This window comes from Podarcis tiliguerta (genome assembly GCF_965153285.1).
Source record: "Podarcis tiliguerta genome assembly, chromosome: 1".
Classification (NCBI taxonomy): Eukaryota; Metazoa; Chordata; class Lepidosauria; order Squamata; family Lacertidae; genus Podarcis; species Podarcis tiliguerta.
In genome coordinates, this window is record NC_139534.1 from 14050687 (window position 1) to 14065252 (window position 14566).

The following is a 14566-nucleotide window of genomic DNA, read 5'->3' on the forward strand; positions in this document are numbered from 1 at the left end:
AACCAGGCACCAAACTGAATAAGGTTATTGCCAAGCAAATATCAGATGGGAGGGCATTCCACGTGGGGTGCTGTCACAGAGAAGGCCCTGTCCGGTGTCACCAAGTAATGTGTAACACCCAAAGGTGGGACTTTAAGGACTTTAAGAAGATTTCAGGACACTCAGGTACCAAGGTGACTTCAGTGATCCACTATATTAGATGACTTTAATGATACATTTTACATCCCTGGGTAATACTGGCCAGATCTGATAGAATGGGGGGAAGAGATTTGCCTGTTACGAAGTGTGTCTCAAGCATCAAATTATTTATTTTAAAAAACGTGTAGCACAGCACTGATTGTCAGCTGATCATGCGGAAGTGCTGTATACAAGGTTTCCCAAGCGCCAACCATCAGCTGATAGTTAGTGCTTGGGAAGCACTTGATGTCAAACGGCATACAGGTGAAACTCAGAAAATTAGAATACAGTGCTATCTCAGGTTAAGTGCTTAATTTGTTCCGGAGGTCCGTACTTAATCTGAAACTGTTCTTAACCTGAAGCACTACTTTAGCTAATGGGGCCTCCAGCTGCCGCCACGCTGCCGGAGCACGATTTCTGTTCTCACCCTGAAGCAAAGTTCTTAACCTGAAGCAATATTTCTGGGTTAGTGGAGTCTGTAACCTGAAGCGTATGTAACCTGAAGCGTACGTAACCTGAGGTACCACTGTATCCCCAAATCAACACAGACTGTGGAAACTTCAAACTGGACTTCAAGCATCTGGCATTGTGTGCCTCTCCATTCTTCCTCCAGACTCTGGGTCCTTGGTTTTCAAATGAGATGCAAAAGCTGCTCTCATCAGAAAAGAGATTTGGGGAGCCATGTCATCAGCTGGTGTTGGTCCACTGTGCTTCATTAAGTCCAGGGTCAACACAGCTGTCTACTAGGAGATTTTGGAGCACTTCATGCTTCCTTCCGCAGACAAGCTTTATGGGGATGCTGACTTCATTTTCCAGCAGGACTTTGGCACCTGCTCACACCCCCAAAGTACCAAAACCTGGTTCAATGCCCATGGGATTATGGTGCTTGATTGGCCAGCAAACTCGCCTGACCTGAACCCCATAGAGAATCAATGGGGCATTGCCAAGAGAAAGATGAGAGACATGAGACCGAGCAATGCAGAAGAGCTGAAGGCTGCTATTGAAGCTTCCTGGTCTTCCATAACACCTCAGCAGTACCACAGGCAGATATCATCCATGCCACGCCGCATTGAGGCAGTAATTTATGCAAAAGGGGCCCAAACCAAGTACTGAGTACATATGCATGCTTCTACTTCTCAGAGGTCCAATATTGCTCTATTTGCAGTCCTTGTTTTGCTGATTTCATTTAATGTTCTAATTTTCTGAAATTGTTAATTTGGGGTTTTCATCAGCTGTACGTCATAATCATCACAATTATAACAAATAAAGGCTTGAGATATCTCGCTTTGCATGTCACGTGTCTATCTCATATATTAGCGTCACCTTTTAAGTCGAATTACTGAAATAAATGAACTTTTCCACGATATTCTAATTTTCCGAGTTTCACCTGTAGGCAAAAAAATGTTACCTGATGTCATTAGGGCAGGAGGTGAAATGGTATGTGGGTGGCTTTGCCCATGTGCCAGACTTGGTCCTCGGGGGTGAATGGAGATAAGGATCTGGCGCCCCAGCCAGTTGCCCACCTCTGCTTTATGATCATGCTTTTAAATAAGTTTAAAGGATGTTAAGAACCACGGATAGATCTCGCCTCTAAATATAGACTGAAAGGGGCAGCTTATGGTGAACTCTCGGAGCAGATGTTTCTTTCAGTCTCATCAGTAATATTTTCCAACTACTGAAGGACCAGCTGCTTAATTATTTCCTGCTTTAGCCATTCACACTATATCCTAGATTCCATGAATGCGACAGCAATGATGTCAGTTTCCCAAGTGCCCTTCCACTGCATAGAAACATATGAACATTGTGTGTGTGCACTTATGGTTGTAAGTGCTGTGCAAAGGCAAATGCTGCTTTTTCTCAGGCTATGGGTTCAAGTGCCCCCTTTCTTACTCCTGTGCAAAATCACCCTCTATTCTTTGGCCTTTGTTTAACAGACAGCCAGGAGAATATGGTATTCAGAGTGCATATATTTTTAAAGTTGCAGAAGGATGTTGAGCAGTTTTCAGAAATCTAGCAGGCAGTTATAAAGAACCATTGTTAGCAGCTGAGATAGCACATAGAGGGTTGTTGGTGTAAGTCAATCTTGGCCTGTTAGAGGGTTCAAGTTGGTTCATAAGACCATTTCCCCCAAGCCACCCAACCATCAGTTGATGTCACTTGCGACGTCTTATTGTTTCCATTGATGTATTGGATGTTTTGCACTTTCATTGTATATTTATTTTTTATTAATATGGTACAGTGTTGCCCACCGCTTTCGGGGGGGGGGAGGATTTGCACTAAAAAGCAGTTCGCTCTATAAGACGCACCCGACCATAAGACACACCTAGTCTTTAGAGGAAGAAAACAACAACAAAAAAAATGAATCAAATGTTGTTGAAAAGGCTTTGCGCAGCTATCCCTGAAGCCAGAACAGCAAGAGGGATTGCTGCGCAACAATCCCTCTTGCGGTTCTGGCTTCAGCAAAAGCAACACAAAGCCTCTTCAGTGCAGTGGAAGGAACGCTCCCGCTGCGCTGAAGAGGCTTCGCGCAGCATTCGCCCCATAAGACGTACACACATTTCCCCTTACTTTTTAGGAGGGAAAAAGTGTGTCTTATAGAGCGAAAAATACGGTAAATAAACCAGGCCATATCAAAACCATGCCATCTGATGGGCGGAAGAGCCACTTAAATCCTGTGTTGGCTGCATGCCTCCTTCCCTTGCAGGAAACAGGGGTGTGTTGCCAAACAGCAGGATTTAATGCCCCCAATCCTCAACCGACTAGCGGGCAGTTGATTTAGAATTCAGGGCAGTCTAGTGTTAATACGACATTTAACATGGCTGGAAATATCTTGGAGCGTGTAATGGGTTTGACATTAAATCATTCCCCCTTCTCTTATTTTTTGTCTCTTCTAGCCCCCACTGGTCCAAGCAATTTTCAATGGTGATCCTGATGAGATACGTATGTTGATCTACAAAACAGAAGATGTCAATGCTCTGGTAAGTGACTGTGTCTAATCCCCCCACCAAAAAAAACTTGTCTTATGAGATTTGACCAGCAGAAATGCTGATTCATTATTATTATTATTTTTTGAGGTGCAGAGGAACTTTGTCCTTCCTCTACCCAAAGTTTAGAGGCCTGTTCTCAAGATTTGGGCCCCATCCCCAATAAAGTACACTTGGGATCATTTTTATACCTTAATAGCTAATGGGACCAACAGTCAAGAAGGCGGTTTCTGCACGTGCTGCAGAGAAAAGTGAGGGGCAGATGAGGTTCATCAATCTGAGAAGGTAGCTTATATAGGAGAAGGAAAACTCTGATCCTCAACCTCTGCTTCCTTGTGGGACATCTTTGGGAGAAGAAAAGGCTAAAGAGTAAATTCTATACAAATCCGGAGTAGAATCCCTAAGATGGTTGGATGACATCTTGTATGCCTCCTTCTGGCAACTCCTGCAACCAAGCTGGTGTTAAACGTATTGCTGTGCTTTCCTTTGGACCACACCAGCAAGGCCGAGCGGGGTGGGGTGGGGGTCTTGTTGTCTGGGCAGGCCAGGACCTCCGTACACACTGCCCAGGCTTGCACACTTTGAAAGGTCACTTCGGTACTGGCAGTGCAACAGTTTGACTTCACCCCCAAAGGCAGACTCCATTGTCTCTTGAGACAGACAGATGCGAAAGGCAGGCTATGACAATTCTTCCTTCCCTGCTTTTTCCTTTTTTTTTAAATAATATTTATTGGAAATTTAAAATTACAAGAAAAAAAAGAAGAAAGAAAGAAAGACAAGAAAAGCGAAAAATCAGAATTAACAATACAAATAAATAAAAAGAGAATAAAAAAAAACCAAACATACAATACACCAAAATCAAAAGCAAGAACTGCTCCCTAAAATATCACTGCTTTGCTCATTTCTATATACAGTGGTACCTCAGGTTAAGTACTTAATTCGTTCCGGAGGTCCGTTCTTAAGCTGAAACTGTTCTTAACCTGAAGCACCACTTTAGCTAATGGGGCCTCCTGTTGCTTTTTCTAAGTGGAGAGATTTATGTAGGAGTGGCTTGCCTAAGGAATAATCCCAAGTGGTATGAAATTCTCCCACTGGTCTTGGCCAGAGAGAGAGACTTAGTTGTTGTACTTAACCAGCGGCTGAAAAATGCAATTGTCTAATTATCATGATTTTCAAATTCCAAGTCTAGCAACAGCCCTGTTGGGAAGTGTGAGTGGAAGATGAGATGATCATTTTCGTCCATTTTCATGTGTCTGGCTCTGACTGTCACCTGTGATCTGTTTTTACTGGCTTTCTGCTTTCCTCTCTGTGAGGAATTTTCTGCACAATTTTCCTGATAGTCCAGTAAAGCAGGGTTGGGGAGCTTTTCTCCTAGATCAACTTAGACAGGGGACGATCCAGTTGTTTAAATTCCATGGTGAGGTTCCCAAGTTCATGGCCGCCAAGCCACCACAGAATAAAACTTTGTCATTTCAAGCCATGTGAGAAAAGGCTGCTGTTCCTTTAACCGATGAAGAACTGTTGTACAGTTTAAAACTACAATATAATTGTGGTGTGTCGTTTTGGTTCTTTAGAGTGGCCATTGTCATGTTTGCTGCGTAATGTGCATGACTGCCCTGGCGAAATTGGAACAGAATTCTTTGTTTTCCTCCCTAATCTGCTTGCATGGGTTAAAAATATTACCGTATGTGGACATAAAACAGACTTCTCCTTCGGCAAAATACTTGTTGGGGTTTGGAAAACCACTTGTTTCGTTCATGCAGTTAAGACGGCGATTGCTCCATTTTTCTTACTGAACGTGAGGAGAAATGAGATGCTGGTTTTTCGTTTATGACATTTCTTATCTGTCCACTCGTCGTTGTAAACACACTGTTCCTGCATGTGGCTTCACTGGCCCACTGCCCACAGCTACAAGGAAGTTTTGAATTCCTGTTATCGAGTTCTCTAGAGCATTATTCTCTTGTGCCCAACCTAAATAATGTGGATAGTTCAGGGAACCAGCTAAGTAGACTCCCTGACTTTGCGAAGGCTGCCAGCTAGCCTAATTAAACCACATCTCGTCCTGTATCTTAAAGAACCAATGCTTCATGGCTAGATTAACCTTCTTTATCAGTATCACAGACCCAATTTTCTGACCTGCTGTTTTCCCAGTCTGACATAGACAGCATGTGCACCATAGCTTTAAAACAAATTATTTCCCTCAAAGAATTCTGGCCCTTTAGTCTCCCCCTCACAGAGTTACAATTCTCAGCAACCCTTTATATCAAACTGCAGTGCCCTGAATTTTTTTGTGGGGAGAAATGTGCTTTAAAGGTGCAGAGTCTCTGCAAGTTCAAAAAAACGTTTTGTGTTTTTGAGAGAACACAATTTAGGTATTTTGTGTGCATGTAGTGGCTGCTCATTCAATTTTTTGGATGTGTCAAACTGGCACTGCCCCTCTTTGGTATGCAGAACAATGTATGAAAGGTGCTGAGTTTGAGCCATTTTGATGGAAGCCAACCACCAAAACCCAATTCATGTGTTGGAGCATTCTTGAGATTAGTTCCCAACTCATCATCACAAAATGATTTTTATTGTTGGCCGTGCCCTGAAAGTTGCCACCTTGATATAGTTTTGTGGATTGTGCCAGCTTTAGGTTTATTTTCCCCAGCCATGACTGGAAAAATGAAAATAATGAATTAGGCATTTAGCTAGTAACCTTAGAGTGTCTCGTTCTACAGCTGATTTTAAAAACGACATCGAGAAATCTCCATTTTGGAAATTATCTTGGTTTGTTGACACCTTGCTTGAAACAATGGCAGGACTGATCGTCTTTGCACATAGTACTGTTCTAATTAAACAGACTGTTAGGTGCAAGGCTAATCAAAGACTTGCCTACCTTTCAGAAGAAGAAAGTGTACAAATGCTTTTTTTCATGAACTGCTTTTCACTACTGTTTATTGCCAGCAAGAAAAATAGTCATTGTGATGCATCAGTCTTGAGACAGAACAATGAAAAAGTTCAGTGAGGCCAAGAGATAAATTAATCCTGCCTCTTCCTTCAACAACTATATATTTAGCCTTGTTTAATGGTATCTATTGTCTTGGACAGGCCTTTTTTGTTCGTTTTTTAAAGGACTGTATACTTGAAACATGGCGCTGCTTACACTAACAACATGTGCAGTCCTTCCTTCTTCTGTTGTTTTAGACCTTTGGGGGGGGGGGTCATGTATCTGGTGGAATCACCTTCTTATGCTGGAAGGAAAATATTTGCCCTATTCTGGAGATTGTGAGATATTCTAGAGAAGGGGGAAAGCAGCTTCCCAGCTGCCAGACTTAATTTTTTGGGGTTCTGGTGGCTACTGAATGCCTGAAGTTTTGCAACCCTCACAATAAACGTGTATGCACAGGACTGAGTTTATGGAACGAACCGTTGACTGCTTGGCCATGGACTAGATTGGACTTTGGGCTGATCCAGCAGGATCTTACTTGTTGGTTGCCCTTTATAATTTTTGAATGAGATTACTAGCGAGAGCAGGGACGCGGGTGGCGCTGTGGGTAAAAGCCTCAGCGCCTAGGGCTTGCCGATCGAAAGGTCGGCGGTTCGAATCCCCGCGGCGGGGTGCGCTCCCGTTGTTCGGTCCCAGCGCCTGCCAACCTAGCAGTTCGAAAGCACTCCCGGGTGCAAGTAGATAAATAGGGACCGCTTACTAGCGGGAAGGTAAACGGCGTTTCCGTGTGCGGCTCTGGCTCGCCAGAACAGCGATGTCACGCTGGCCACGTGACCCAGAAGTGTCTCCGGACAGCGCTGGCCCCCGGCCTCTTGAATGAGATGGGCACACAACCCTAGAGTCTGTCAAGACTGGCCCGTACGGGCAGGGGTACCTTTACCTTTACCTTAATAGCGAGAGCAAGACAGTGTGGCAGACCTAGACATCAATATCTCCTGCTGCTTGTTGTAACCACCAACTGCTTTCAGGCGAGCCTTCAGACGAGGGTTGGTATCAGGTGTGGGTATTGTTGGGCACCAGCTAAGGCCCACACCTTAGCAGGGGACCCACTGCCAACCCTTTGGGGCCCCTGGCTCTGTCGTTCCTTCTCCATACTCTTGCTGCCTGCACACCTGTCTCTTCCAAGTGAGTTCACAGTAGAAGGAACGAGAAGAAGGAGCAGCAACTTCCACTCATTTTGCCCTCTCCCGAAGCTCCCAAACAGAAGAGGGCAAGCAAATGAGCAGCGGGGACCAAAGCAAGGAGGAGCTGGGCTCACTTAGGGAGGTACCTGTTTGAGGACATCTTGCCTCCCCAAACCCTGGAGCTAATGCCATTGTCACAAAGGCACCGTGCTGTAGAATCTTGCCTAAAACAACAGCAACAAAGGTTTATCCAGAAATCATGTCTACTTGCGCACTGCTTCATACGCGGTTATTTCTCTTCTGCTTGCTGCCTTTTCCTTCATAATTACCATTCTGCTATCATAATTATCATTATGTCTAGGTGGAATATAGGTGGAGAGTGAGATGCAGATAATTGCAGAAACCTTTTGGCAAACGCTTGAAATTTTGTGCTCCAGCTAATGCAGATCATTGCTACTTAAAAAACGAGACCCGGTGTGGATGTGGATGAATGCTAGGAGGTACATGGATATGGAAGTGAAGTCTCCTTTACTCATAGGGAAATACAGTATTCATGATAAATTTAAATATCACTGCTGTATATCCCACACATCTTACTCTCGTTTCCTTCAATGTAGATCCCGCTTTCATAATCAATGTGGTCAGAAGGGAACCAATCTGGTGTGAACAATCAAAAGTTGGTCAGGGGGCAACCTGAATTACAAAATGTAAAAAGTGAAAAGGCTATATTGTGAGCAAAATATTGCTAACAAGTCTGTTCTCCCATCTGCAAAAGTGCAAGAGGCCCAAAAAGAGTAGGTCTGAATTTGTGGATCAGCCACAGTTAATGTAAGGGACGTGGGTGGCGCTGTGGGTTAAACCACAGAGCCTAGGACTTGCCGATCAGAAGGTCGGCGGTTCGAATCCCCGCAACGGGGTGAGCTCCCGTTGTTCAGGCCCAGCTCCTGCCAACCTAGCAGTTCGAAAGTACGTCAAAGTGCAAGTAGATAAATAGGTACTGCTCCAGCGGGAAGGTAAACAGTGTTTCTGTGCGCTGCTCTGGTTCACCAGAAGCGGCTTAGTCATGCTGGCCACATGACCCGGAAGCTGTACGCCGGCTCTCTCGGCCAATAAAGCGAGATGAGTGCCGCAACCCCAGAGTCGGCCACGACTGGACCTAATGGTCAGGGGTCCCTTTACCTTTACCTAAAGTTAATGTGAAGGGGAAATGAGGTGAAAAAAACATAAACAAATGCATTATATTAGGAATATTGCATTGCAAACACTTGTGCATTAAGCAGAATTGCATACAAAAATGTGTATGGTAGGAGAAATGAATTTCCATGAGGCCTTAGAAAAAATGCCAACTGGTGTGGAAACGTGCATAAGATTGGAAAATGAGAAACTGAAACCCAAATTGACAAATTTGCCCATCTCTACAAAAGACCCAATGCTGTCCCAAGAATGCTGTGATATTCACACTGCGTGGAGGATCGAAGGAATTCAGAAGTGGCATGACAGAAATCTCTGTTTTGTGTGCCTAACATAAAGACCCCTACCCCCTCGAGTCCCAGAGCCCACTCTGTAGGCGGCCGCAATTGCTCCATCTTCACACTTGTGGCACCCTGACCGGAATCAGTAGAGGGTGAAGCAAAACAAAGTTTGATGACCGTCAGCTGGCAATCCCTGTATCTTGAACTGCATTGAGGGAGCTTCCCAGGAGTGGCCTTGACTGTGTCCCTCAGTGGCTGCAGCCCACAGACCACCTACAATGGCAGCCCGTAGGCCTTTGGTTAGTAATTCTGGAATCATAGAATCATAGAATCATAGAGTTGGAAGAGACCACAAGGGCCATCGAGTCCAACCCCCTGCCAAGCAGGAAACACCATCAGAGCACTCCTGACATATGGTTGTCAAGCCTCTGCTTAAAGACCTCCAAAGAAGGAGACTCCACCACACTCCTTGGCAGCAAATTCCACTGTCGAACAGCTCTTACTGTCAGGAAGTTCTTCCTAATGTTTAGGTGGAATCTTCTTTCTTGTAATTTGGATCCATTGCTCCGTGTCCGCTTCTCTGGAGCAGCAGAAAACAACCTTTCTCCCTCCTCTATGTGACATCCTTTTATATATTTGAACATGGCCATCATATCACCCCTTAACCTCCTCTTCTCCAGGCTAAACATGCCCAGCTCCCTTAGCCGTTCCTCATGCCTCATGATCATGTCTCTTTTGCTCCTTAGGACACAGAGAAGAGGACCCCTCTTCACGTTGCTGCTTTCCTGGGGGATGCAGAGATAATTGAGCTTCTAATCTTGTCAGGTACGTAGTTCCTGTGTCACCATTAGGAAAGTGGCCATGGGTGCGTGTAGATGTCGGTTGCGTATCACAAACGGGTCATTCAGATCTGAGTTTTCTGTGTGCATGTTCAGCACCTTGTCCCATCAGCCGTGATATTCCCATCAGTCATAATATTCATTGCCCTTCTCCTGGTCACTGTCCACACAAGTAAGTGGAGCTTGATATTCAGGCTGAGTTTCTTTTGTTCCTCTCCTCAGTCATTTCTCAGCGAGAGACAGAGGCCGGAGGGCCCAGCAGACTGGGAAATTATCCCTACTCTGGGCGTGCGAGGCCAAGCGCCACCATTGGCCAGTTGGTCCCGCGCCCCGGGGAACGCCTTTTAATTCCTGCTGCCATTGGCCAATTTGGTGGCAGGAGGACGATCCGGCCTGCAATAGTCCAGTTCACAGAGGAGGCCTGGGGGCCTGCCCGCAAGGTCACCCACCCAGGAAGGGGCAAACAGACTTCTCCCCTTCTCTTCATTACCCTTTTCGTGTTCCTCTACCTGTGTACATGCATCTTTTTTAAAGAGAAAATTCATTTTTGAAATAATTTTTAAAAAGAACATTCTCAGGGAAGTACACAAGACCTCAAGAGCAAATGTTACCAGCCTTGAGTAACCTGCTCCCCCAATGGACAAAACTGAGGTTTGTGTTTTTCAGGGGGTGGAATGGAGGCAGTCTCCATTCCTACGATTCTGTTTTTTAAAAGGGAGGCAGGCCTTTTGGAACTGTGATATTGACCTGACCATGGCTTGCACCAGAGGTAAGACCTCTATACAGTGGTGCCTCGCAAGACGAAATTAATTCGTTCTGCGAGTCTCTTCGTCTAGCGGTTTTTTCGTCTTGTGAAGCAACCCTATTAGTGGCTTAGCGCTATTAGCGGTTTAGCGGCTATTAGCGGCTATTAAAGGCTTAAGGGATTAGCGGATTAGCTGCTAAAAGGCTATTAGCGGCTTAGCGGCTTAGAAAAAGGGGGTGGGGAGCGAAAAAAAATCTCAAGACTCGCAAGACATTTTCGTCTTGCGAAGCAAGCCCATAGGGAAATTCGTCCTGCAAAGCGCATCGAAAAACGGAAAACCCTTTCGTCTAGCGGGTTTTCCGTCTTGCGAGGCATTCGTCTTGCGGGGCACCACTGTATTTACAAAATAAATAAATCTTGATGTATGCACCGTGATGACAGTCTTCAAGATCACATGTGTTGAGATCTTGAGAGAATAGCTCCTTCAAACTGGGTTGTTGAGCTTTGGACGTGCCTTCAGTATGCATGCTTGTATTGTTTGGGATTTGTTACATTGCTCATGGTGATTGTCTGAATGATGTGGATACATTTTGGATAGCGATGGGGTGATAGTTTGCTGCCATACTCTCCCAACATTCCTCAGATGAAAATGACCCTACTTCACCTGAGGAACGTTGCAGGGTATGGATCACACATCTCAAAAAGGAAAGTGAACCGCAGTACAGCTCTACCTGTGCCACCAATATTCCCCTTCATCTGTGACCCAGAGTGCAGACTGCATACAGTACAGCTTTGATGGACCAGGTGGAAACATTATTTGTATCCAATGGCTAGAATAGGTTGTTGGAAAACCCAGAGTTGGTGCAAAGTCTTTGTTCTGAGCAGTGGTACAAGTAATGTTGGACTTTGAAGTTACTGTTCTTATGTACCACCTCTTTAGGTGGTAATGTGTATTACCTTGGTTACTGCAAAATGTGGTAAGTCTGGAGGCCCTCCTCCTCATTCTGCTGAGTCGGCCCTTTCCTCCTTCTCTCTTTGCTTGTTACCTACGAAGGCCTTGTCCGTCCTGGGCCACACAATCTTTATTTGAGATCCTTTAGTTCGGGGAGAGAATCCTCCAGCCCTCAGGCTTAATGAGGCCTGCCAAGCCTTCTGAATTGGCTTGCAATACTGTTTTGGCCAAGCCACACAAACTTTGGCCAAGCCACACCAACTCCTAATGCCACCAGGCATCCATGGGCACAGGGCGTAGAGTCCAGTTCAGCAAGGCAACTTTTAACTTCAGACCCTTTGAAGCCTTGGTGGTACCGCATTTTTCATTCCATAGGGCGCACCGGACCATAGGGCGCACCTAGTTTTTTTTGGGGGGGGGATAAAGAAAAAAATTACCCCCCCCAAGCCGCGGGGCTGGGACGGGGGAAGCCCGAGCTTCCCCCGACCCCAGCTCCCAGAACAGGTCCAGGAGCGGCGGCAAGATTGCGCACAACCTTGCCGTCGCTTCCAGAGCTTGCGGGGATGGGGACCCCAGCCCCCAGAACAGGCTGCTATCTGCAAGCCTTTGGAGCCCAAAGGCTTGCGGATAGATGCCTGAAGCCTGGGGAGCGCAGCGGGAGTTGGCGCTGCGCTCCCCGGGCTTCAGGCTGCTATCCACAAGCCTTCTGAGCCCAGCGGGAACTCCCGCCGCGCTCAGAAGGCTTGCGGATAGCTGCCTGAAGCCTGGAGAGCGAGAGGGGTCGGTGTGCACCGACTCCTCTCGCTCTTCAGGCTTCTGCAAAAGCCTGCATTCTCTCCATAGGACACACACACATCTCCCCTTCATTTTTGGAGGGGAAAAGGTGCGTCCTATAGAGCGAAAAATACGGTAATTTGAAACACTGGTGGCAATGCTACATCTAACATGGGGTCTTTTTTCATATGGACATGATGCATGTATTAGCATTGAATTGTTTGTCTCACACTGTCTGTACCACCATGGCTTGGATTTGAAGATGTGGATGACAGTGAATCCGGCAGCTATTGTACCAGTACAAACTGTGGGGATCAGATGTGCAATGCAGAAATACAACACAAGGGCCATGTTTTCTTTACTGAAGGTGTTAGAAACAATTATTTTCCCTCCCTGTCAAATCCTTTGCACAGAAATCAAGGACATGTGAGAAAGCCTTTTGACAATTAGTGCTGGTCTTAAACATATGCTATTAGACTTCATAAAACATGTTTAAATGTGTAGTGTCTTTGGCAATGTACAACATTTCCTGTTTCTTGAAAGCTTTAATTTTTAAACGGTATTTTTCATGATACAATTACAGTGGGATTATCTGCAAAGCTTAAAGACAATCTCTATCTGCTTTATAAAAAAAAAATATATTCCAGCTGTTGCTACTTCATCAATGAGCCTAGCTGCAAAAATGGACTGGAAGGGCATGAAGTGACAGAAACATAAATTTGGAGAAACGTTAGAATAGAATTCAGCAACTATGAAATTGGTGGAGCACCCAGGATGTGTTGTGTTCTTTAAAGGATTTCGACACACACATAGGCAAATGTACGTGTCGTCTGTTATTCCTAGTAACATAAGATCAAATGCTGAAAATTATAAGCAGAAGACTGATCTTGAATGTCAGAGAGTCACACACCTACATTATAGTTATTGTTTAAATTTCTGCAATATTTGAAAACAGAAACATCTCATAAGACACATGTCAGATCCTACCAACACAAACACCCGCAAAAGTCTGGAAGCAAATCAGTTACAGCTGTTAAATAATAACCAAATATAATAATTTACTGAAACTTGTAAAATATGCAGGCAAATCAGAGTAGACTTCTGAAAAACTATTATTAGTTGTAACTTTTATTTGCTTGCCTCTTGCAATATATCCCCCCCCCCACCACCCTGGCCTGCTTTCTTTACTGTCAGAAATGCAATGGGAATATTAAAGAACATGACTAGCTCACATTGTCTGGTTCTCCTAATGGCTGGCCCGAAGTATACAGCAGGATACTTATTCTTGGCTTGATTTGTCGTTTCCTTTGGCGGGAGGGGGTGGATCAAGTGAGGGCTGCATCATGCCCATATAAAGGGTAGCCAACTCAACTGTGAGCCTGCTGGGGAAGGTTCTCATTTGACCCTTTAAGTACAGTGGTGCCTCGCAAGACGAAAAGAATCCGTTCCGCGAGTCTCTTCGTCTAGCGGTTTTTTCGTCTTGCGAAGCAACCCTATTAGCGGATTAGCGCTATTAGCGGTTTAGCGGCTATTAGCGGCTATTAAAGGCTTAAGGGATTAGTGGATTAGCTGCTAAAAGGCTATTAGCAGCTTAGTGCCTTAGAAAAAGGGAGTGGGGAGCGAAAAAAACACCCCAGGAATCGCAAGACATTTTCGTCTTGCGAAGCAAGCCCATAGAGAAATTCGTCCTGCGAAGCACCTCCAAAACGGAAAACCCTTTCGTCTAGCGGGTTTTCCGTCTTGCGAGGCATTCGTCTTGCGGGGCACCACTGTACAAGCAAACAGAAATCCGGGACTGACGGAAAAAGTGGGGCAGTTAGTCGCATCCTCATGTGGTTTGTGAACTGGCACTTGGCCATTTACGACACTGGATCCCTGCCACACTGTGACCATTCCCGCCCCACGAAGGATTCAGAATGTTGGGGATGAGATTTCTCTGGGTTGAGGCAATCTCTGGGGCATCCTGCATCCTGTTACATGAGGCTAGAATCTGAACCTTCAAGCTTAGATCTGTGCCGTCACGTGAGTCTAGCACCACACAAGTTCATATAACATAAGAAGGGCCTGCTTGATCAGACCAATGGCCCAACTAGTCCTGCATCCTGTTTTCACAGTGGCCAGTCAGATGCCTGCAGGAACCCTGCAAGCAGGACTCGAGCATCGTCGTCATCATCATTATCTATCATCTATCTATCTATCTATCTATCTATCTATCTATCATCTATCTATCTATCTATCCATCCATCTATCTATCTATTGGATTTATATACCACCCTCTACCTGGGGGTCTCAGGGCGGTTCACAGAATAAAATCAAGATATAAACTACAAAATACATAATAAAAATAAAAATGACAACCCAAGAACTCCCCCCGGCCCATCCCTACATTTAAAAAAGGCATAGGGTGTAAATCAAATCATCCAGAGGCCTGGTTGAAAAGGAATGTTTTTGCCTAGCTCCTAATGGTGTATAATGAAGGCGCCAGGTGAACTTCCCTGGGGAGAGCATTC

At 45.2% G+C, this 14566-nt stretch overlaps 1 protein-coding gene across 14 annotated transcripts in view; it reads left to right on the forward strand.

Moving 5' to 3' along the window:
* The window catches only part of ANKRD44 (ankyrin repeat domain 44), a 158686-nt gene that overhangs the window by 59404 nt on the left and 84716 nt on the right, over positions 1-14566 (forward strand). For all 14 annotated transcript variants that reach the window (XM_083406986.1, XM_083406979.1, XM_083406984.1 and 11 more), the window contains exons 2-3: positions 3072-3155; positions 9493-9571. In XM_083406986.1, the coding sequence (XP_083263112.1) occupies positions 3072-3155; positions 9493-9571 (163 nt within the window). The remainder of the gene's footprint in view (positions 1-3071; positions 3156-9492; positions 9572-14566) is intronic.